Source organism: Oncorhynchus mykiss, chromosome 5 (genome assembly GCF_057628025.1).
Source record: "Oncorhynchus mykiss isolate SJ-2025 chromosome 5, ASM5762802v1, whole genome shotgun sequence".
NCBI lineage: Eukaryota > Metazoa > Chordata > Actinopteri > Salmoniformes > Salmonidae > Oncorhynchus > Oncorhynchus mykiss.
The window spans coordinates 29,045,314-29,071,631 of NC_143026.1; the positions used below are offsets into that span (position 1 = coordinate 29,045,314).

The 26,318-nt window shown below is 43.1% G+C and overlaps 1 protein-coding gene and 1 pseudogene across 1 annotated transcript; both read right to left on the bottom strand.

The window, feature by feature from the left end:
* Nucleotides 1-1,141: 1,141 nt before the first annotated feature.
* On the bottom strand, nt 1,142-5,841 carry zo6 (Oocyte zinc finger protein XLCOF6). Its single transcript, NM_001165175.2, is given in 4 exon segments — nt 1,142-2,057; nt 2,659-2,841; nt 4,795-4,957; nt 5,569-5,841. Coding segments are annotated over 4 exon segments (1,185 nt in total). The 5' UTR covers nt 5,761-5,841; the 3' UTR covers nt 1,142-1,410.
* A 5,116-nt stretch (nt 5,842-10,957) lies between these two features.
* Nucleotides 10,958-25,104, bottom strand: LOC149983233 (uncharacterized; annotated as a pseudogene).
* Between the last annotated feature and the right edge of the window lie 1,214 nt (nt 25,105-26,318).

The following is a 26,318-nucleotide window of genomic DNA, read 5'->3' on the forward strand; positions in this document are numbered from 1 at the left end:
AGACAGGAGTTGGACAGTCAGACGAGCTAATGAAATGGTAGGAAAAACATCCCAGCTTTAAGTCCTTTCAGATTGCACATCAGGCTCAGAAAATATTACTGCGTCCGTGGGAACCAACGCTATCAATTTATAAGTGATCATGATGGTAACAAGCGGTACCAGAACATCCAAGAGGTTTTAAAAGGTTCCGCCATCATATGAAACTGAACATCTATGAAGTAAGCCAATCCTATTATGCAGAGTGATCATGTGAGTGGTTTTCTTCAGTAATCCTGTACATTCTGTCCATGGACTGTTTTCTGGTTTAACTTGTAATTATGAACTTTCAGATTTCGGCTACAGGCATTCCCACATTTGTAGCATACAAATGCTTTAACACCAGTGTGCAGATGCTGGTGAGATACTAAATGACTACTCTGGGAGAAACTCTTGCCACATTCATTACAAGCATATTGTCTCTCCCCTGTGTGAGTACACGTGTATTTCAAGAGCAGCCTTAAACATGCAACATTTCCCACAAATGAGACAGTTGAATGGTTTTTCTCCTGTGTGAGTGCACATGCGCTGATCCAACACAGATCTGTAACAGAAGCCTTTACCACAGTAGCTGCAGACATGTGACTTTGGCCCAGTGTTCTGCGGTCTTGAACGATGTTGAGATGACAGGTGAATCATCTTGTGTTTCTTGACGTAGACATGGGAGGTGAAGCCTTGCCCACAAATATCACAAGTAAGGCTTTTCACCAGTGTGACTCCGTTGATGTATCTTAAAGGTTGTTGAACCTTTACCACAAGTATTACAAACATACAATTTCTGCCCTGTGTGAGACAGCTTGTGTCTTTTGAGATTGCCTGGGTCACTGAGCCTTTTGCCACATAGATCACAGGCAAAAGGTTGTTCACCAGTATGTACGAACATATGCCATTTGAGCCTAGCTGCATCAGGGAGAGGTTTGCCACAAACGTCACAGACGTACCACTGCTCCACCCGGGAGGCCCAGTGTGGGTGGTTGTGTCTTTCAAAAGAGTGTGGGAGAAGGAAACGCTTGCTGCATACATCACAGACTAATGGTTTCTCTCCAGTATGTAAAGTCATATGACCTTTGAGACTGGTTGAAAGACGAAAATGTTTGTGACATATGCTACAACCAAAACATTTTACTCCGATATGGATGGTCAGATGATCGCCAAGTGCGTGCACATGAGAAACATTTGTCACATACACTACAGGCAAAAGCTTTTTCTAGACTAACATGGCCTTTTCTAATGTGGGAGGTCATATGTTTTTGGAAATTGGTTACATCCCTGAAACCTTTAGTACATACATCACAGCTATAAGCCTTTGCTCTATGAGTTGTTCTCTGATGACTGGCTAAGGATGAAGATGAACAGAAAAGCTTGCCACAGGTTTCACAGCAATACTTCTTCTCCCGAGTGCTCTGCCTTATGACGTTTCCATATCGGCCATGACCGAAAGGTTTTTGGACACAAAGAGCAGATGTATGCCTTTTCCGGGTGATCACTGAAGTTGTGCCGTTTTAGCGCACGTTCCCCACAGAACGATTTTTCACATGTTGTGCAGGTATGCAGAGTTGGGTTGAAATCCCTGTGTTTGACGAAACCTTTTCTCAAAGCAAACTTCTTCCCACAATCTGTGCATTTGAAGGACTTGTCTTTAGAATGTACCGCCAAGAGGTGATTATTACACCCAGTCTTCGTACCAAAACATTTCCCACACTGTGGGCAGCTAAAGGGTTTGGTGTGATGATTACGGTGGGCTTTAAGCGTGCATCTCCAATCGAAACACTTTCCACAAACGTCACAAATGAATGGCCTCTTCACTGCTCCGGTGGCATCACTTGCATCTGGATTTTGGTCTGTATTTGAAGAATCACCATTCTGGACATCACCATTCTGGACAGCTTCTCCAATCCTGCCTGGGTTTGGCTCCATGTTTGAGGGTTTGCCATGTTGTTTCTCTGGGTCTGATGAAGGTGAGAGCTGGGGATTAAGGTGAACTTCCTCTTGATGATCAAATTCAGAGAGCAATACCACATCTGCAACAGAGGGTCATTGTTGTTGTTGAGGCGTAAATGTAAAACAAACTACTGCATTACATGTATGAATAAGATGGTGGATATTAACTAACATTTCCCAGAAATAATTTAAAACAGCAAACAATGTACCCACTAGGGCTGGGACGATACCAATATCGCAATATTTTCTCCATGGCTAAAATCTCTTTGGTTCTTTAAAAACTTGCTGTATGTAAAATATTGTGCGCTATAGCTCAGGAAATAAATAAATAGGACTCTGGATGACTGTGTTTTCAACATTAGGTCTATTTGCCTAAAGTTAAAGCTGCTTTGTGTTTTGTTTCCTTGCCACGATGCTAACGAGTATTACAAACATAATTCTTTAACAGTCTAATTGGTGGCATTTTACCTTATAAATGCATAGGAACAATAATATTAAATGGTTTTGATTGATTGTCCTGAGTATCCTTAAATCAAACACGGACTCAAAAAAGTTGGCTTAATTAATGGTAGTGGTGCCACAATGTCATTAGCTGACTGATTTAAGTACTAAGTTTCATAAAATTACAGCACACGTTATGGCTAATTGACTTCACTATATCCAGTGTCATCCTGCCCATACCTCCAGTAGGTTCCCCTCCACACTGGGCATCTTCTCCATTCCTGCCTGAGTTTGGCTCCATGTTTCTCTGGTTGTCTTGCGTCTCTGAGGCAGGTGAGGTCTGGGGGTTAAAGTCATCCTCCTCTTGGTGAGCACTCTCAGAGACAGTGTCAGTGCAGTAGTTGTGGAAATGAAGACTGTCTCCTAAAAAAACAGTATGAGTATTTAAAAAGAAATGCATCAAAAACACCATAAGAATATGCCACATTCATAATCAGCTAATTAAGAATTGTATTCCATTGTTTGATATAATGAACTCATATTGTAAAAGGTCTTGTCTTTTTAGTTAGATATGTCTAAAAATCAGCCTAGTATTCATTGTGTTTGTTGTTCCCAGGTAATGTTAAGGCAGCTAGTCAAATGGGTCAATTAGGAGTAGGCATCTCGAAAAGTTGAGTAGCAGCGGTCCAATGTTTTTCCAAAGCGAGTACCACAGTCAATGTGTTGGTAGAACTTCGATTGCATTTTCCTCAAATTTGCTTTGTTAAAATCCATGGCAACAATAAATGTGGCCTCCGGATATGTGGTTTCCAGTGGGTATAAAGTCCAGTGTAGTTCTTTGAGGGCAGCCGTGGTATTGGCTTCAGGGGGAATATACACGGCTGTGACTATAACCAAAGAGAATTCTCTTGGGAGGTAATGCGGTCAGCATTTGATTGCGAGGTATTCAGTGCGGCAGGGTAGCCTAGGGGTTAGAGCGTTGGACTTGTATTGGTTGCAAGTTCATATCCCCGAGCTGACAAGGTACAAATCTGTCGTTCTGCCCCTGAGCAGGCAGTTAACCCACTGTTCCTAGGCCGTCATTGAAAATAAGAATTTGTTCTTAACCTAGTTAAATAAAGGTAAAATAAATATTCTAGGTTGGGTAAAGAAAATCATTTGAGTGTCTGTATGTTATCACAACATGAGTAGTTAATCATGAAACATACACCCCCGCCTTTCTTATTCCCAGAGAATTCTTTGTTCCTGTCTGCGCTATGTACTGAGAACCCAGCTGGCTGTATGGACAGGGACAGTATATCCCAACAGAGCCATGTTTCTGTGAAACAGCATATGGTACAATCCCTGATGTCTCTCTGGGAAGTAGATCCTCGCCCTGAACTCGTCTACTTTATTATCCAGAAACTGAACGAGTAATATACCCGAAGCAGTGGATGGTGTGCACGCCTCCTGAGTGGGACTAGAAGTCCACTCCGAATACATCTCTGTTTTGGAGCAGCCTCTGGAATAAGTTAAAATTGCCCTGGGGGGTACGAACAAAGGATCCAATTCGGGAAATTTGTATTCCTGGTCGTAATGCTGGTGAGTTACCGCAGCTCTGATATCCAAACGTTATTACCGGCTGCAGTAATAACACAAAAAATATTCTGGGCTAATAATGTAAGAAATAACAAACAAACAAAAATGCTGCAAAGTTGCTTAGGCGCTAGAAGCAGACCTGCCATTTCTGTCAGCACCATTAAGTCCCACTGGTCTAGAACAGGGGTTCCCAAACTTTTCCCACTTGGTGGACTCCCTTCCAGCCCCCCCCCCCCCAAGTACTGTTCATGACACAAACTGTTTACACCCCTCTTTGGCAGATAGAATGTAGCAGGTTTAAAGCTTATTAGACATTTTGCAATGTCTAATGTGCATTCATGTGATATTTTAGTTACTAAAAAAACGAAAAAAACAAATTAACCGACATGGGCTAGTTCATCTGGACATTTCTGGTAAGTTATAAATAACTCTAAGGTATGCAACGACTAACATAACGAGGAACTGGTGATGAACTACCCAATTTCAAAATGGCAGCTTGTGCATGCTACTATTACAACTTTCAAGAGTAAGTTCAAAGCCGGACTGAGTTGCGCAGCCCCCCTGCCGCCCTCTCACGCCCCCTAGCCCCAGTTTGCAAACCACTGGTCTAGAACACTTGCTTAATTTGGATGACAGCTATACATTTACACAAAAATAGCATACTTCAGCTCACACCTTTGAATGACCAATGATTAAATGATCAATGTAAGTGGAAGCATTTAATATCTGCTATATCTAGAAATAAAGATATTACTAATTTCTCAAGTATTCTGATATAGCCTGTGTGTGTGTACCTACCTCTTGGTGCTCCTTCCTCTGTCCCCCTTGCCCGACTGACACGCCTCTGGGCGCTCATGCCCTTGGCAGTCCTCTCCCTTTCGACCATGATTACCTTCATTAACATGGCCATTTTTTCCAATGATGTTTTACCCAACATCTTCATGAATGATGAAAATTGTCTCTGAAAGATTCAAATATGAAGTTTAGTGACCTAGCAGGTTCCAACTGATGTTCAGGTGGCTAGCTAGGTTGGCTAACGACAATTCAGTCACAGATGAGAGAAGCATATTTGATTCAGTGCCCATCTAATGTTAGTGAGCCATCTAAGGTTAGCTGGGATGTATTCATTACGTCTTCCAACATAAACCGTTAATGAACCAAATAAACGTTTCAAAACCGGGAGGGACCTTCGCATAATTAAGCTATTAAAAACTCGTTTTCGTTAAACGTTTTTCGTTTGGAGTATACGATCTGTTGCATCACAACAGACGAACCCTGGGGTGTTTTCGTTTTTCCGTTGCAAACAGTTTATTCCAAACGTTGAAAGAAAACGAGTTTGTATTGGCCAAATCTTGGTAGGTCTTTCCCCGTTTCTTTCCTTGAGTAAACGCGTCAACAGTTTCAGTTTGAAAACGTTTTGCGACGGAATGTGACAAACGAATACAACCATTGTAAAAGTATGTCCTTAACAGTTTGCTAGCTACTAGTAACAGTTTATTATGTAACTAGCCTAGTTTGTCGGCATTCAACAGCAAATTCTTAGTCCCAACAACCGACCAAATGTGTACTCACCGTCTTGGTTTTGTTCACACGTTGAAGCCTACTCTTCAGCAAAATACTTTCCTCATTCTGCTGGACCAACTTTAGAGGCATAACAAAAGCAGAGCACTCATCGAGGAGTCTGCCCATCTCCGCAACTGCCGCTGCAACTAATACCTCGACAATGGTAGATAATTGTCTCTGAAAAGCCTCGTTAATCAACATTGCTGCAAGCTAACAGTTATTAATAAAAGTTTCATGAATCTCAAAAAAATATGTAAGGTTCTTATTACACATCAGTGATGTAAGGAAATTTAAATGTTTGCGGAAATGATGTCACTCTGCTTCTTCTCCGTTGAGATTTTATGGCGTTCCACAATTTGCATTGTATTGCCGCCACCAACTGGGTGGCCCTGGAAAAAAAAACATTTAAAAAGTAAATAATATTATGGGGCGTTCCACTTCAAACATTCCGCTCCTGTTTTGGTCTGATATCCTTAGTCAATAGTTACAATTGATGGCCAATTTGCTATTTTTCTGACTTCAGCCACAGCATAGATTGGATAGAAACGGTGTAGATAGATAGTATTTTGCTGCATTCATAACCAAGTGGGAATACCTCATACTACTTTGAAAATCCAATTGAACGTCCCTCCAACTCGCAATAGCAGGCATGCATAAAGATGCACTTATCACAAATGCTTAGTTTGCTAAGTTAGCCATATTATAGATGGCTCTATGTTATGTTTTTGTGTCAGCATTAACACGGTGTCCATGATCCAATTCTAGCTCCCAAAACACCAGCAATTTGAAAAAACTAGATAGTAGATTGTGCAGATTTATTGGTGCGTTTGAATTATGTTGCGTCCCATAGTTTAAAAACTCTCGATACTGCTAAAAAAATGTCACAACTGTACTCTGCCATCTTTATACACGTTTGCCATTACTAGTGGGAAACTTGTAAGACTCAGACTTCTCTCACATGCTGACTTGTCACGTCACCTACTAAGGAAATTACCTTCGATAACAGCATTTATACAAAAATGTGAAAACAGCAATCTATTAATATGGTTTTTGAACACTATAATTTGTTTACAAGCATGGTTGTCATAGCTTGTTGGCCATTAGTCAATCAGCATTTTCTCAATTAGTTCTAAGCCCCTGTATGCACCGAACTGCTACTTACAACTTCACGTTTTACTGCATTGTAAGGAACATAAGCATTTTGCTGCACTCTCTATAACATCTGCTAAACTGTGTACTTGATCAATAACCGTATTTGGGCCCACGCCAGAACAAATCAGTTGGACAGGCATTTGATTACCTGTCCCGAGTAGGGCAGAGGTCTGAGGCACTGCATCTCAGTGCAAGAGACACCACTACAGTCCCTGATTCAAATGTGATTGGGAGTACTATAGGGTGGTGCACAATTGGCCCAGCATCGTCTGGGTTTGGCCATCATTGTACAGAAGAATTTGTTCTTAATTGACTTAATTGGTAAAATAAAATCTATAGGGGGCATGTTTTTTTTCACAGGACCTACTGTGTAATTTGTTAATGGGTTTTAGAGTTAAGACATTTAATTGAACTGTTACAAGTGTATATTTTAATATGGCATGAACACAACCAAATTTTTTCATCTGATTGTCCAAAAAAATAACTTAAAAAAGTAGGCTACCTGATGCTGTCTGGCCAAAAAGAGTATGACATGCCATACTATTTTTGTTCAGGCAGCATCAGATACACTGGCAACACGAGACAGAGGGGCGCTGTTTCGCTCGCTCAAATACTTTATCTGAGATTGATGTATTTGTAAGCGTGCATCTCGGTCAAATAAATGATCAAGATTTAAATATTTTATTTGGACAGAAAGGAGGTGCAGTAGGGCAAGCCAGGCCCCATAAGGCCTGCCCATAATGCCAGCCCTGCTGGTAACTACCACCTCAGGAGCAAAACTACCAGTTCAGGAGTAAAATGTACTTATGTCACAATAAGTTGCATGGACTGTGTGCAATAATAGTGCACCCCATACATACAGATAATTGTAAGGTCCCTCAGTCGTGCAATGAATTTCAAACACAGATTCAACCACAAAGACCAGGGAGGTTTTCCAATGCCTCGCAAAGGGCACCTATTAAAAAAAGTAGACGCTGAATATCCCTTTGAGCATGGTGAAGTTATTAATTACACTTTGGATGGTGTATCAATACACCCTGTCACTACAAAGATACAGGCATCCTTCTTAACTCAGTTGCCGGAGACGAAGGAAACCGCTCAGGCATTTCACCATGAAGCCAATGGTGACTAAAACGGTTACAGATTTTAATGTCTGTGATAGGAGAAAACTGAGGATGGATGAACAACATAGTTACTCCACAATACTAACCTAAATGACAGAGTGAAAAGGAATAAACAATTTTCCAAAACATGCATCCTGTTTGCAATAAGGTACTAAAGTAAAACTACAAAAAAATGGGGCAAAGAAATTAACTTTATGACCTGAATACAAAGCCTTATGTTTGGGGCAAATCCAGTACAACATTACTGAATACCACATCATATTTCCAAGCATGCTAGTGGCTGCATCATGTTATGGGTATGCTTGTCATCAGCAAGGACTAGGGAGTTTAGGATAAACATAAGCACAGGCAAAATACTAGAGGAAAACCTTGTTCAGTCTGCTTTCCAACAGACAGAGACAAATTCACCTTTCACCAGAACAATAACCTAAAACACAAGGCCACATATACACTGGAGTTGCATACCAAGACAACATTGAATGTTCCTGAGTGGCCTACTTACTGTTTTGACCTAAATCGACTTGAAAATGGATGCCTAGCAATGAACAACCAACTTTACAGGGCTTGAAGAAAATAATAAAATAATGTGTTAATATTGTACAATCCAGGTGTGGAAAGGTCTTAGAGACTTACCCATGAAGACTCACAGCGGTCAAAGGTGAACATGTATTGACTAATTTCTATTGGGAACAAAATAATCTGAAACAAACAAAAACAGCAAATGCATCCAACTTTGTAGTCACAAACTTGATGTAATCATTGCACGCTTGGAATATGGGACCAAATTATAAACTTTTGACAACTTTAATGCACAAGTGAATTTGTCCCAATATTTTTGTTCCCCTAAAATAGGGGGGACTATGTACAAAAGGTGCTGTAATTTCTAAATAGTTCAACCGATATGGATGAAAATACTCTCAAATTAAAGCTGACAATCTGCACTTTAACCTCAGTCATTGTATCATTTCAAATCCAAAGTGCTGGAGTACAGAGCCAAAACAACAAAAAAGTATCACTGTCCCAATACTTGTGGAGTACACTGTAGTTCTGTATTTCATTTTCAAAGAATTTGCAAAAATGTCTCATTATGGAATATTGTGTGTAGATGGGTGACAAAAATAAATGTAATACATTTGACAAATTCAGGCCAACACAAAATGTGGAATAAGTCAAGAGGTATTAATACTTGCTGAAGGCCAGCTGTTTGAGAGATCTTAGGCTTTACAAACTGCATCTGATTTATTTATTTTTATAAATAAGATACCATCACACCACCAAAGAATCAGAAAATAACATACTATTAGTACTCAGAGAAACTTCTGGAAAAACCTTGAAGTATATATACAATTTTTAAAAATGAGTCCCCTTTCCTTAAAAATGACCAACATAACTAAGGTGGTTGGTTTATTTACAGATAAAGCCTGAACACCAAAAAATTAAAAATAAAAACAATACAAGTGAATTATCTGGGCGAAACACTTGCCCCTATTCATTTAGAATTCAAATTATAGTCTATCATATGAAACTGGAAACATCTATGAAGTAAGCCCATCCTATTAAGTGTTTTAATGATGCATCGTTCCTATAAACTGCGATGTAACATGCGTTTCCCAAAACACCACAGAGAATGTTCGCCAAGTGCGTCGTTGAAACGTGTCGCTACTGATATGATCGTAAGAAAAGCAGCGCTGCTCTCGGATCAGCTTTCACTATTCAAATCTTAACTTAACATTAGACTTATAACAATATACACAACAGATCAGTTTCAGGAGATATCACCGATAACTGAAAATACTGAGGCGGCTTATTCTAATGCTTAGAAGCATTACCCTATAAAATGCACTTTGGCACATCATTGAGCACATTGTTACACATAATACATATATTGAGGCAAAAAATACACACAGTTGCCTACAATTAGCTAAATAATAATTAGCTACATCATAGGCCTATTTATCATTTAATGCAGTCATCTCGGTTTTCAGTTAAAGCATCTTTTTATCCTTGATTTGTAACAACTGCAAAGATATTGGCAACTATGGGGGGGACACATCTAAAGACTCAACCTAGCTGTTTTATGAGGTCTGAGGCAGTTGGTAATTAAGTGTTTAAGTGCCATGATGGTTTTGGGAAATAACTTGGAGATTTAACGATACTTCTACAAAGATTCTAATGATGAACTTAGCCTTATGATTATTTTGGGAAACTGGGCCCAGAGTGATCATGTGAGTGGTTTTCTTCAGTGATCCTGTACATTCTGTCCATGGACTGTTTTCTGGTTGAACTTGCACTTATGAACTTTCAGATTTCAGCTACAGGCATTCCCACATTTGTAGCATACAAATGCTTTAACACCAGTGTGCAGATGCTGGTGAGATACTAAATGACTACTCTGGGAGAAACTCTTGCCACATTCATTACAAGCATATTGTCTCTCCCCTGTGTGAGTACACGTGTATTTCAAGAGCAGCCTTAAACATGCAACATTTCCCACAAATGAGACAGTTGAATGTTTTTTCTCCTGTGTGAGTGCACATGTGCTGATCCAACACAGATCTGTAACAGAAGCCTTTACCACAGTAGCTGCAGACATGTGACTTTGGCCCAGTGTTCTGCGGTCTTGAACAACGTTGAGATGACAGGTGAATCATCTTGTGTTTCTTGACGTAGACATGGGAGGTGAAGCCTTGCCCAAAAATATCACACAAGTAAGGCTTTTCACCAGTGTGACTCCATTGATGTATCTTAAGGGTTGTTGAACCTTTACCACAAGTATTCCAAACATACAATTTCTGCCCTGTGTGAGACAGCTTGTGTCTTTTGAGATTGCTTGGGTGATTGAACTTTTTGCCACATAGATCACAGGCAAAAGGTTGTTCAACAGTATGTACGAACATATGGCATTTGAGCCTGAATAAATCAGGCAGATGTTTGCCACATACGTCACAGACATAACGGTAGTCTTTTCTTCTGGTATGGGTGATGGCCATAGGTTTCTCGCCGGTATGGGCAAGAGCATGTGCTTTGAGCTTGCTTGCACGACAGTAACTCTTGCAGCATAAGCTACAGACAAAAGGTTTCTCTCCAGTATGTAAAGTCATATGACCTTTGAGACTGGTTGAAAGACAAAAACGTTTGTGACATATGCTACAACCAAAACATTTTACTCCGATATGGATGGTCAGATGATCGCCGAGTGCGTGCACATGAGAAACATTTCTCACATACACTACAGGCAAAAGCTTTTTCTAGACTAACATGGCCTTTTCTAATGTGGGAGGTCATATGTTTTTGGAAATTGGTTACATCCCTGAAACCTTTAGTACATACATCACAGCTATAAGCCTTTGCTCTATGAGTTGTTCTCTGATGACTGGCTAAGGATGAAGATGAACAGAAAAGCTTGCCACAGGTTTCACAGCAATACTTCTTCTCCCGAGTGCTCTGCCTTATGACGTTTCCATATTGGCCATGACCGAAAGGTTTTTGGACACAAAGAGCAGATGTATGCCTTTTCCGGGTGATCACTGAAGTTGTGCCGTTTTAGCGCACGTTCCCCACATAATGATTTTTCACATGTTGTGCAGGTAAGCAGAGTTGGGTTGAAATCCCTGTGTTTGACGAAACCTTTTCTCAAAGCAAACTTCTTCCCAAAATCTGTGCATTTGAAGGACTTGTCTTTAGAATGTACCACCAAGAGGTGATTATTACACCCAGTCTTCATACCAAAACATTTCCCATACTGTGGGCAGCTAAAGGGTGTCATGACGTTGCCCTCTTTGGGTACAGCAAGCCCCATCCCCCTCTCCCTGCCTCCCCCTTGCCTCCTTCAACTAGGCTACTGTGGTCAGAGAGAGGTCGTAAATTCCTGAGGAGAGGATCTCCTCATGGCCACACAGTATAGAGAGAGAGTGAAGTTTCATAGAGAACAAAGGAATTTCTTCCACCTCACAGAACCTGAAGTCCGAACAACGTTTACGTTCCGGAGAAGGTATAAAGGATCGGTGAAAAATCCAGCTACGAACTGGTCCGTCTGATACAACTTGGGGAAGCTCATGGGAGATGGTGTGGCCACATTACCATAACGCTGTTTATATAATAGCGTCAGATATGAGGTTTACATCTAATTGATGTATAAGATGAATGAGTGAGTATGATACTGTTTGTAAAATTGTGTAATGTGATTTTGGACTGTTTAATGAAGGAAACTCCAATTCCCTTTTTAGTTGAACTAAATCAGAGGACCGCCCATGAGACCAGTTAGGGTCAAGCATCCTGGGACAGCCCCTTTTCTGCAATTCTGAATAAAACCCCAATTTTGAGAAATTCTCACGAGACCATTTTTCTCTCAATCACGGGAGGACAAAGGTTGTAGACCATAGCTGAATCTTTTAACCATACCACGTGGTTAAACTCTTAGACTATCGTTACCGACAGAATAAGAACAAGTCTTTGATATTAATTACTAGTCTGCAGCTAGGAATTCGGTATCATTAAACGCGAATAACGATCTACTGTTTGTTTATGCATTTCTGTGAATTACTTAGTTAGTAAATAAATGATTTAAGACAATTGATGTATGGACGACGTTTGGAATGAGACTAACGTAAGGTAAAGTAAATAATTCATTAATCAGAAGACTATTTGATTAGATATAAAATATCTGAAAAGTTATTTTAGGAAATGATAACTTTGTAATCTGAATATTTTCCTTGGTGCCCCGACTTCCTAGTTAATTACAGTTACATGATTAATCAGTTTGATCGCGTAATACTAATTACAGAGAATCTTTGATAAAAAACTATGTGTTCAATTTAATGATAGTAAAGACACAACAAGGGTTTGGTGTGATGATTACGGTGGGCTTTAAGCGTGCATCTCCAATCAAAACACTTTCCACAAACTTCGCAAATGAATGGCCTTCTGGACATCTTCTCCAATCCTGCCTGGGTTTGGCTCCATGTTTGAGGGCTGGCTGTCTTGTTTCTCTGGGTCTGATGAAGGTGAGAGCTGGGGATTAAGGTGAACTTCCTCTTGATGATCAAATTAAGAGAGCAATACCACATCTGCAACAGAGGGTCATTGTTGTTGTTGAGGCGTAAATGTAAAACAAACTACTGCATTACATGTATGAATAAGATGGTGGATATTAACTAACAATTCTCAGAAACAATTTAAACGGCAAACAATATACCCACCCTAAAGGAAAGTATTCCTCAACAGTCTAAAGCCCTATTCAACGGTACTATAGAACGTTGGTTATTTAGTTATTACGCCAGCATGTTTTTCCAGAGCATGATTCGAACTGGCTTTCTTTTCAGAGAAATTCTAAATATTCTACGTAATATAATAAATAAACTGTATGCAGACATTTAATTAACTGACGTATTTGCCAACTTATCAATTAATTGGCACAATATAAATCAGATTAATCTTTTAAAAGATAAATAATAACTGGGAAAGGTGACAGGCTATATGACAAAACAGATCATTAATCTCATCTGTTGGCTACATGCATAGCACTTTGTTTAAAGCATCAATTTGTTCCCCTGATCTTACAAAATGCGGGCAGCACATGGTAAACGCTGTAATACCCCTCACAGCACAGGGATGTCGAGTCGCACGGGATATAGTATTACCAGAAGATCTTGGAGTTCGTTAAAAAAACTAGTTTATTCAGCCTGGAATTATTACTCTCCAGACATGTGAAAATGACTGATGTGGCAGATTCACACGGGACAGAAATTACGACTGCTGTGTTTTGTAAAGGTTACATCACCGACCTCGCCCAGTAAAACGAATCCCGTCCGAATAGGGCTTAATTGGTGGCATTTTTCCCAATAAATGCATTGGAACGCTCATTTTAAATAGGGGTGTAACTGATTGTCCTGAGTATCCTTAAATCATAAACACTGATTCAAAAAAAGTTGGCTTAATGGTAGTGGTGCCACAATGTCATTAGCTGACGGATTCAAGTACTACGTTTCATAAAATTACAGCACACATTATGGCTAATTGACTATACCATACCCAGTGTCATCCTGCCCATACCTCCAGTTGTTATGCACGTGAGTGAGGACCCAAAAGCGGTTTAACAAAAACAGAGTCCTTTAATGTCAAAACACAGGGAAGACATAGATCCTCTTCAGATGAATATAATGGCAAAATAGACAACCCGCAGAGAGGGCGACAAATGAATCATAAAGTCCTTCTGATATTTACAGAAGAGTCCCCCTTCTTAGCAGCAGAGGAGAATAGCTGGATTAGAGTCCCCTTCTTAGCAGTAGAGGAGAATAGCTGGGTTAGCGGCGACAGACTGCTGGTCTCTCTGGGTAGGCGCGGGTCGTAGAGGACAGAGGTACCTGATCACACGTAGCATCAGATGAACAGGCAGATTCCGACAGGACGGGACAAGGGTGAAGCAAACAAGACGATAGTTTGGTTCTGGCATGAGAAACTCAAACGAGAATCTGACAAAGACAGAAGCAGGAACAGAGAGAGAAATAGAGACCTAATCAGAGGGAAAAAAGGAACAGGTGGGAAAAGGGTGAACGAGGTAGTTAGAGAAGATGAGGAACAGCTGGGGGAAGGAGAGGAAGAGAAGGTAACCTAATACGACCAGCAGAGGGAGACGAAGTGAAGAGAAAGAACAGGAACAAGACATAATATGACAATACATGACAGTACCCCCCCACTCACCGAGCGCCTCCTGGCGCACTCGAGGAGGAAACCTGGCGGCAACGGAGGAAATCATCGATCAGCGAACGGTCCAGCACGTCCCGAGAGGGAACCCAACTCCTTTCCTCAGGACCGTACCCCTCCCAATCCACTAGGTACTGATGACCACGGCCCCGAAGACGCATGTCCAAAATCTTACGGACCCTGTAGATAGGTGCGCCCTCGACAAGGATGGGGGGGGGGGGGGAGACGAGCGGGGGCGCGAAGAACGGGCTTAACACAGGAGACATGGAAGACCGGGTGGACGCGACGAAGATATCGCGGAAGAAGAAGTCGCACTGCGACAGGATTAATGATCTGAGAAATACGGAACGGACCAATGAACCGTGGGGTCAACTTGCGAGAAGCTGTCTTAAGGGGAAGGTTCTGAGTGGAGAGCCAAACTCTCTGACCGCGACAATATCTAGGACTCTTAGTTCTACGCTTATTAGCGGCTCTCACAGTCTGCGCCCTATAACGGCAAAGTGCAGACCTGACCCTCTTCCAGGTGCGCTCGCAACGTTGGACAAAAGCCTGAGCGGAGGGGACGCTGGACTCGGCGAACTGAGACGAGAACAGTGGAGGCTGGTACCCGAGGCTACTCTGAAAAGGAGATCGCCCGGTCGCAGACGAAGGAAGCGAGTTGTGGGCGTATTCTGCCCAGGGGAGCTGTTCTGACCAAGACGCAGGGTTACGAAAAGAAAGACTGCGTAAGATGCGACCAATAGTCTGATTGGCCCGTTCTGCTTGACCGTTAGACTGGGGGTGAAAGCCGGAAGAGAGACTGACGGAAGCCCCAATCAAACGGCAAAACTCCCTCCAAAATTGAGACGTGAATTGCGGACCCCTGTCCGAAACGACGTCTGACGGAAGGCCATGAATTCTGAAAACATTCTCGATGATGATTTGTGCCGTTTCTTTAGCAGAAGGGAGCTTAGCGAGGGGAATAAAATGAGCCGCCTTAGAGAACCTATCGACAACCGTAAGAATAACAGTCTTCCCCGCTGACGAAAGCAGTCCGGTGATAAAATCTAAGGCGATGTGAGACCACGGTCGAGAGGGAATGGGAAGCGGTCTGAGACGGCCGGCAGGAGGGGAGTTACCGGACTTAGTCTGCGCGCAGACCGAACAAGCAGCCACGAAACGACGCGTGTCATGCTCCCGAGTGGGCCACCAAAAACGCTGGCGAATGGAAGCAAGCGTACCTCGAACGCCGGGGTGGCCGGCTAACTTGGCAGAGTGAGCCCACTGAAGAACGGCCAGACGAGTAGGAACGGGAACGAAAAGAAGGTTCCTAGGACAAGCGCGCGGCGACGGAGTGTGAGTGAGTGCTTGCTTTACCTGCCTCTCAATTCCCCAGACAGTCAACCCGACAACACGCCCCTCAGGGAGAATCCCCTCGGGGTCAGTGGCGGCTACTGAAGAACTGAAGAGACGAGATAAAGCATCAGGCTTGGTGTTCTTAGAGCCCGGACGATAAGAAATTACGAACTCGAAACGAGCGAAAAACAGCGCCCAACGAGCCTGACGCGCATTAAGTCGTTTGGCAGAACGGATGTACTCAAGGTTCCTATGGTCAGTCCAAACGACAAAAGGAACGGTCGCCCCCTCCAACCACTGTCGCCATTCGCCTAGGGCTAAGCGGATGGCGAGCAGTTCGCGGTTTCCCACATCATAGTTACGTTCCGACGGCGACAGGCGATGAGAAAAATACGCGCAAGGGTGGATCTTGTCGTCAGAGAGGGAGCGCTGAGAAAGAATGGCTCCCACGCCCACCTCTGACGCGTCAACCTCGACAACGAACTGTCTAGAGACGTCAGGTGTAGCAAGGATAGGTGCGGATGTAAAACGATTCTTGAGGAGATCAAAAGCTCCCTGGGCGGAAACGGACCACTTAAAGCACGTCTTGACAGAAGTAAGGGCTGTGAGAGGAGCTGCCACCTGACCAAAATTACGGATGAAACGACGATAGAAATTTGCGAAGCCGAGAAAGCGCTGCAGCTCGACGCGTGACTTAGGAACGGGCCAATCAATGACAGCTTGGACCTTAGCGGGATCCATCTTAATGCCTTCAGCGGAAATAACAGAACCGAGAAATGTGACGGAGGAGGCATGAAAAGTGCACTTCTCAGCCTTCACAAAAAGACAATTCTCTAAAAGGCACTGCAGGACACGTCGAACGTGCTGAACATGAATCTGGAGTGACGGTGAAAAAATCAGGATATCGTCAAGGTAAACGAAAACAAAGATGTTCAGCATGTCTCTCAGGACGTCATTGACTAATGCCTGAAAGACAGCTGGAGCGTTAGCGAGGCCGAAAGGAAGAACCCGGTATTCAAAGTGCCCTAACGGAGTATTAAACGCCGTTTTCCACTCGTCCCCCTCCCTGATGCGCACGAGATGGTAAGCGTTACGAAGGTCCAACTTAGTGAAAAACCTGGCTCCCTGCAGGACCTCGAAGGCTGAAGACATAAGAGGGAGCGGATAACGATTCTTCACTGTTATGTCATTCAGCCCTCGATAATCTATGCAGGGGCGCAGGGACCCGTCCTTCTTCTTAACAAAAAAAACCCCGCTCCGGCGGGAGAGGAGGAGGGGACTATGGTACCGGCGTCAAGAGCTACAATCTTCGAGAGCCTTACGTTCGGGAGCCGACAGAGAGTATAGTCTACCCCGGGGGGGAGTGGTTCCCGGAAGGAGATCAATACTACAATCATACGACCGGTGCGGAGGAAGAGAGGTGGCCCTGGACCGACTGAACACCGTGCGCAGATCGTGATATTCCTCCGGCACCCCCGTCAAATCACCAGGCTCCTCCTGTGAAGAAGAGACAGAGGAAACAGGAGGGATAGCAGACATTAAACATTTCACATGACAAGAGACGTTCCAGGAGAGGATAGAATTACTAGACCAATTAATAGAAGGATTATGACAAACTAGCCAGGGATGGCCCAAAACAACAGGTGTAAAAGGTGAACGAAAAATTAAAAAAGAAAGGGTTTCGCTATGATTACCAGAGACAGTGAGGGTTAAAGGTAGCGTCTCACGCTGAATCCTGGGGAGAGAACTACCATCCAAGGCGAACAAGGCCGTGGGCTCCCTTAACTGTCTGAGAGGAATGTCATGTTCCCGAGCCCAGGTCTCGTCCATAAAACAGCCCTCCGCCCCAGAGTCTATCAAGGCACTGCAGGAAGCTGACGAACCGGTCCAGCGTAGATGGACCGACAAGGTAGTGCAGGATCTTGAAGGAGAGACCAGAGTAGTAGCGCTCACCAGTAGCCCTCCTCTTACTGATGAGCTCTGGCTTTTACTGGACATGAAGTGACAAAATGACCAGCGGAACCGCAATAGAGACAGAGGCGGTTGGTGATTCTCCGTTCCCTCTCCTTAGTCGAGATGCGGATACCCCCCAGCTGCATAGGCTCAGCACCCGAGCCGGCGGAGGAAGATGGTAGTGATGCGGAGAGGGGGGCAACGGAGAACGCAAGCTCCTTTCCACGAGCTCGGTGACGAAGATCAACCCGTCGCTCTATGCGAATAGCGAGTTCAATCAAGGAATCCACGCTGGAAGGAACCTCCCGGGAGAGAATCTCATCCTTTACCTCCGCGCGGAGACCCTCCAGAAAACGAGCAAGCAAAGCCGGCTCGTTCCAGTCACTGGAGGCAGCAAGAGTGCGAAACTCAATAGAGTAATCTGTTATGGATCGATTACCTTGACATAGGGAAGACAGGACCCTGGAAGCTTCCTCCCCAAAAACAGAACGATCAAAAACCCGTATCATCTCCTCCTTAAAGTCCTGATACTGGTTAGTACACTCAGCCCTCGCCTCCCAGATTGCCGTGCCCCACTCACGAGCCCATCCAGTAAGGAGAGATATGACGTAGGCGATACAAGCTGTGCTCCTGGAGTAAGTGTTGGGCTGGAGAGAAAACACAATATCACACTGGGTGAGGAACGAGCGGCATTCAGTGGGCTACCCAGAGTAACACGGCGGGTTATTGATTCTGGGCTCCGGAGATTCGAAAGCCCTGGAAGTGGCCGGTGGATCGAGGCGGAGATGGTGAATCTGTTCTGTGAGGTCGGAGACTTGGGCGGCCAGGTTCTCAACGGCATGTCGAGCAGCAGACAATTCCTGCTCGTGTCTGCCTAGCATCGCTCCCTGGATCTCGACGGCTGAGTGGAGAGGATCCGAAGTCGCTGGGTCCATTCTTGGTCAGATTCTTCTGTTATGCACGTGAGTGAGGACCCAAAAGCGGTTTAACAAAAACAGAGTCCTTTAATGTCAAAACACAGGGAAGACATAGATCCTCTTCAGATGAATATAATGGCAAAATAGACAACCCGCAGAGAGGGCGACAAATGAATCATAAAGTCCTTCTGATATTTACAGAAGAGTCCCCCTTCTTAGCAGCAGAGGAGAATAGCTGGGTTAGAGTCCCCTTCTTAGCAGCAGAGGAGAATAGCTGGGTTAGCGGCGACAGACTGCTGGTCTCTCTGGGTAGGCGCGGGTCGTAGAGGACAGAGGTACCTGATCACACGTAGCATCAGATGAACAGGCAGATTCCGACAGGACGGGACAAGGGTGAAGCAAACAAGACGATAGTTTGGTTCTGGCATGAGAAACTCAAACGAGAATCTGACAAAGACAGAAGCAGGAACAGAGAGAGAAATAGAGACCTAATCAGAGGGAAAAAAGGAACAGGTGGGAAAAGGGTGAACAAGGTAGTTAGAGAAGATGAGGAACAGCTGGGGGAAGGAGAGGAAGAGAAGGTAACCTAATACGACCAGCAGAGGGAGACGGAGTGAAGAGAAAGAACAGGAACAAGACATAATATGACAATACATGACACCAGTAGGTTCCCCTCCACACTGGGCATCTTCTCCATTCCTGCCTGAGTTTGGCTCTGTGTTTCTCTGGTCATCTTGTGTCTCTGAGGCAGGTGAGGTCTGGGGGTTAAAGTCATCCTCCTCTTGATGAACACTCTCAGAGACAGGGTGAGTGCAGTCATTGTGGAAATGAAGACCGTCTCCTAAAAAAAACAGTATGTGTATTCAAAAAATAAAGATTTGAAGTTAACTAGCTAAGAATTTAACTCCAGTGTTTGAAACAATGAACTCCCATCGTAAAATATATTCATTTTTAGTCATAAATATGGCTAGAAATCAGCCTAGTATTTACATCATACAAATACACGTGCACTGTTTGTTGTTACCATTATCTGGTGAGTGAGCTAGCTAAGTGGGTCAGTTAGGAGTACAAATTGCACTAGGCTAGAACAGTGGTTTCCAAACTGTAGGGCGAGATGTTGTGCCCCCCCCCCCCCCCCCCCCCCCCCCAAATAAACTCAGTCCAGCTTTAAACAAACTTACTCTTGAAAGTTGTAATAGTACAATGCACAAGTTGGGGGCACCCCAAATGACGCAGCGGTCTAAGGCACTGCATCGGAGTGCTAGAGGCGTCACTACAGACCCGGGTTCAATCCCATGCTGTGTCGCAGCCTGCCGCGACTGGGAAACACATGAGGCAGCCCACAATTGGCCCAGTGTCATCTAGGTTAGGGGAGGGTTTGGCCGGCCGGGATGTCCTTGTCCCGTCGCGCTCTAAAGACTCCTGTGGCAGGCCAGGCGCATGTACGCGTGGACTGTGTTTCCTCTGACACATTGGTGAGGCTGGATTCCGGGTTAAGCGAGCAGTGTGTCAAGAAGAAGTGTGGCTTGACAGGGTCGTGTTTCGGTCGTGACCTTCACCTCTCCCAAGGCCGTACAGGAGTTGCAGCAATGGGACAAGACTGTAACTACCAAATTGGAAATCACAAAATCGGGGATAAAATTAATAAAAAAATACAAAGTAACAAATATAAAATAGAATGCAAAAGCACATCATCAGTGCTTCTTGTCATTGCATACCTTAGAGAGCTATTTATAACTTGTCAGAAGTGTCCAGATCAACTAGCCCATGTCAGCAAACGTTTTTTTGATTTAGGATTTTTAGCCCACAGATAGGTGTTGTAATTTTTTTGCCACTCAAATATCACATGAATAAACATTAGTCATGGCAAAATGTATAGAATAGCAAGAAAGTTTGCTTAAAAACTAACAATTCTTCTTTGCACCCCATGACAAAATGTGTAGAATTGCGAGAAATAAGCTTTAAACCTGCTAAATTCTCTCCACCAACAAGAGGGGTGTGAACAGTACATGTACCCATAGAAATAGACCGGGGTTTTGTTATAAATGTTCACTTCTCTATTACAGTAAAATAATGTCTCAATGTGTTGGTGTCCATATGACTGATTGTCGGACCAAACCTCAAATGCAAATAGCGAGTTGAAACCGCTTCTCAAGAGGACGAAGTGATATCTTTGTTGTGTGAGTGGCAGGGGCTTGGTGCGTGTGTGTGTGTGTGTGTGTGTGTGTGTGTGTGTGTGTGTGTGTGTGTGTGTGTGTGTGTGTGTGTGTGTGTGTGTGTGTGTGTGTGTAAACAAAGGAAGAGGCAAAGTGAAAGGGGAATACCAAGTCAGTTGTACAACTGAATGCATTGAACTGAAATGTGTCTTAATGCATTCAACCCAAACCCTTTGAAGTAAGATGTTTCACTCGGCATAATATGCCCAATGCGTTTCTGTGGGCTGATTTTGGACTTAAGCTTGTCACCCATCTTCCCGCCTTTGGGAATAACAACTCCCATAGTTAGGGCGGAGACATGGGCATTTCATCATTATATACATATCTCTGGTGTAATTGGGAAGGTGCTAACAGCACAGAAGGAGTGATGGAGACAAGACCAAAAAGACAACATGAGAACAAGCGGACAGAAACACTCCTAAAAAAAATTTGAAAAATTGCGATAGACATTTGGAATATTGCGGAAAAACATACACTGCCCAGCCATAGCCAGAAACACTTTGCTAATTTATCAAGTATTTCTGATATGATTTAATCAAATTTGGAATAAGGTTGTAATGCAACAAAATGTGGAAAAAGTCAAGGGGTCTGAATAGTTTACAAATGCACTGTACATACTCCTCGCACCCTCTATCCTCATCTCCTTATGAAAACCCATTGGATGAGAAGCCAGAGGTCCTGGGCCTAAAACTAACCTTTTGGTCTACCAGTCACAGTGGGAGTTAGATTAAAACAAAACTACAAACCAATCTGATTTTTTACCTGTCAAAATATATATTTTACACCCCCCCCCCCCCCCCCCCCCCCGTCACAGATGAGCATACTTGGTAATGTTTCTAAAACAAATGTATTACTAGTTAGAAATGTTGTGGTGTATTGCTCAATGTTAATTCATTAAAACATTTTTTTAAACTAAATATCACAAGACAAAATATTCAGCTGCCCCTTTAAGGGCGGGAGCTTGTGAACCAAAGAATGTAAATAGCCAATAAGGACAAAGTTTAGTCAATTTCCACACAATTGGGTGTAATATTATTATAGGATTCATAGTTTGTGTGATTATCTACCAGCTATGAAACAAAACTTTGAAAACAGCTACTGCAGCATTTACTTTGCTATTAATGTGCTCATATATGACTTTTCTGTATTTGCAAATTCAAGTTAAATGCTTGCACTGTGGAGCCTTGACCACCCACCAGCATTGCTGATGAAAAAGACATCTTACCCGCCAAAGCCAAAATCTACCCGCATTTGGTGGGTGTTAATTTTACGCCCTTCAGAGGTCCCTCCCCTCTGACCTTTTGAGAAGGAGACAAGAAAATCTTCCCTATGGGTGTGTACCTCTTGGTGCTCCTTCCTCTGTCCCCCTTGCCCGACTGACACATCTCTGGGCGCTCATGCCCGAGGCAGTCTTCTCCTTTTCGACCATGATCACATTCATTAACATTGCCATTTTTTCCAACAATGTTTTACCCAACCTCTCCATGAATGATGGAGATATCTAATTCTAATTCACAAAAAAGAGAAAATGTCCCAGTCAGTCACCATTATATGGGGCCTTTATAAAGAGATCTGTCAAAAATAAATAAAATACAAAATTGCTTATGAGGTAATTAGTTACAACATGCTCAATTAAAATCATCAGCAACGACAGAGTATGTGACACTTACAGCGAGATGTGACACTTACAGTGACAATCGCAGAATGGTGAACTTACTAAATGAATGAGAGTTTGACTGTGTGATATTAGGTTGCTCTTCTTGTGTAAATATTTTCTGTTTGGATTTTAATGATGTGTATAGAAACGTGTCTGTCATTCCGATGCCACCCCCACAAAAAAACAATTATTTTCCCCACCATCACTGAGTTTGCTGATACAGTGCCTAAAAAAATATTCATACCCCTCGTCTTATTCCACAATATGTTACAGCCTGGATTAAATAGATTTTTTTTTTGTCTCTGAAAGATTGAAATATGAAGTTAATGACCTAGCAGGTTAGCTAGGTGGGTTAACGACAGTTCAATCACAGATAAAAGGGGAAGTATCTTGGTTCAGTAAGTAAGTAGCTAGTACTTGACAATGACTCAGTTCCATTACACATAAGTCATTGGACGTAGTTTTGTTAAGACGCCAGACGCTCAGTCTGCATCGCTTGCGGTACGGTTTGATTAGCATAAGGATCTTCCATATCAACAAGAAATCATTTTCAAAAAACAAAAGGTTAAATTGATACACACCTTGATAGGGTTCCCACACGACCATATCTATCTGTTACAGAGCTTGTTTACAGAAAAGAGACCTGTTCTATTTAGCATGCTCCAACCACCTGTGTGTAAGCGCAACTGGGGAAGTGTAGTCCAATTTTATTGGTCAAATACATGTGTTTAGCAGATGTTGTTGCGGGTGTAGCAAACTGCTTGTGTTTCTAGCTCCAACAGTGCAGTAATATCTAATTCACAACAATACACACAAATCTAAGTAAAGGAATGGAATTTAAAATATATAAATATTTGGACGAGCAATGCCAGAGCAGCATAGACTAAGATACAGTAGAATATATACCATATATGAGATGAGATGAGTAATGCAAAATATGTAAACATTATTAATGTGGCCAGTGATTTCAAGTCTGTGTATATTATGGAAGTGTAGTTTCGTCGGATTGAGGACCACATAGCTGTATGGATCTGTGAAAAACTGAAGGATTCTTTCTACCTGATGAAATTTATGGGCAATATGTTTCGACCGTATCGCAAGCTATGATTATTTAGAGAAGGCCGCATAGTTTGAGACTAGTAGGTAACTAACTAATTGTAACGGTCTGAGTGTAGTGGGTGAGGAGTCAGGCGCAGGAAGCAGAGAGTTCAGGGGAGTGCTCTTTTAATGCACTGAGAAACGCTGAACATCAGCCAACCCTCACAAAAACACAGGGCGTACTGAACTAACAAATGCCCCAAACAGGGGGACTTAAACTGTCCAGGAAAAACCCACAAAATGGGAAAACACAAAACCCATAGACGTGCACACAAGTACACCAAACAGACGATCACAATAATTAATCCCGCACAAGGAACCCTGCGGGCCGGCTGACTAATAAAGCCTTACTATCTAACTCAAAACAGGTGCACTCAATCAACACATAAGGAGGGGGAGGAAATAATCAGTAGCAGCTAGTAGGCCTGCGACGACGACCGCCGAGCGCCACCCGAACGGGAAGAGGAGTGTCCTTCGGTCGGAGTCGTGACACTAATGTTAGATGGGGTATATTCATTACGTATTGTAACGGAAACCATTTAGGAAACAAATAGAACCAAGCAGCGAGGAGCGAGCAGCGAGCAGCGAATTTTTCAAATATAAACACAGATCCATACAGCTATGCTTGCCTCAATCCGACGAAACTACACTTCCACAATATACACAAACTTGAAATCACTGGCCACGTTAAAAATGTTTACATATTTTGCATTGCTCATCTCATATGTATAACGTTATATGGATTCTATTCTATAAACTCAAGTTTATATTTGCGTTTGAAGTTCACGGTTTTAAAAAATTGCAGGATTCTGGTAAAAGTTTTTAAATAACAATTTGCTAGCTAGCCAAGTTTGTCATCAGTCGCCTGCAAACTCGTTTTTCCAACGGTAGACGACCAAATGTGTACTCACTGTCTTGATTTTGTTAACACGTTGAAGCCTACTCTTCAGCAAAATACTTTCCTCATTCTGCTGGACCAACTTTAGAGGCATAACAATAGCAGAGCACTCATCGAGGAGTCTGCCCATCTCCGCAACTGCCGCTGCAACTAATGCCTCGACAATGGTAGATAATTGTCTCTGAAAAGCCTCGTTACTCAACATTCCTGCAAACTAGCAATTATTAATTTAAGATTGATGAAATATGTTTATCAAAAAGTATAGAATAGAATTATAACTTAACTGCTGGCAAGTAGCTACCACTGTGAGGAATTTTCCCGGAAATGTGTGTTATTCTTCTTCTGTGGGTTTCTAGGCTGACCACAAACCAAAAAGGTGTATTGCCACCACCAACTGGACCGCTTGAAACCAAAACATGATAAAAATAAAAAATCCATACATAATAGGGAAACTAACTTAATCCACCCAAATCAAAATAGTACATTGACAAAACAAAACTCCCACTTCTCCTTCTATCAAATCTCTATATCTCCCTTATCAGTTTCTAGGACCCAAGAGGGTGGTACGGCTCCTTCGCCGAGAAATCTTTCAACCCCAGGAACCGTTCCGCCGCATCCACAATGATTTTTATCTTCCTGGATCTCCACTTGGCAGTGCCCTTAATCACAATAGCTATAAGGCCACCAAGTCCACCTTCTTAACCTTTAAAATGTCAGGATCCTGCTCGTGAAAGGCAACCCCTGCAGTCCACCACCATGGACTCTTCAGGTGCACCATTCAAAACCTTAACTATTTTAACAGCTGCTGCATATGAAATGCTCTGGACAGCCCTGACTTTGGCCACCTCACTCTCGTCACATTTTCATCACTTCTATAACACATTCCACAACTTTACCCCATTTTCTCCCCAATTTTGTGGTATTCAATTGTTTAGTAGCTACTATCTTGTATCATTGCTACAACTCCCGTACGGGCTCGGGAGAGACGAAGGTTGAAAGTCATGCATCCTCCGATACACAACCCAACCAAGCCGCACTGCTTCTTAACACAGCGCGCATCCAACCCAGCCAATGTGTCGGAGGAAACACTGTGCACCTGGCGTGCACTGCGCCCGGCCCGCCACAGGAGTCGCTGGTGCGTGATGAGACAAGGATACCGGCCAACCCCTCCCTAACGCTAGGCCAATTGTGCGTCGCCCCACGGACCTCCCGGTCACGGACAGTTACGACAGAGCCTGGGCGCGAACCCAGAGTCTCTGGTGGCACAGCTGGTGCTGCAGTACAGCGCCCTTGATCACTGCGCCACCCGGGAGGCCTTCTTTCCTTTAACTGGAACTGTCAGCTAAGTGGTGATGGATAATGGTGAGTGGTCAAGAGTTAATTCAGTTATATTGTGTGTCATGTGTGTGCGCTAGTAGGTCGGAATGAACTTTTGAACCTGCTTTGTCTTGGTTGAGAGGAGGAGATTCATTCTAGAACCAATGACGTCATATTTTGTATATAAACTGTTGCTTGTGGTTACATGGCAGCGCGCTCTGAGAATAAATACTACTATCTATTTTATGCAAATAGGAATCTTAAAATTCTTATAAAATAGACTGAGTGATTTAATGAATGTGTAATTAATAGTAATTATGAAATTCCAATGACACGAGCCTACCAGACGAGCTAAACTACTTCTATGCTCGCTTCGAGGCCAATAACACT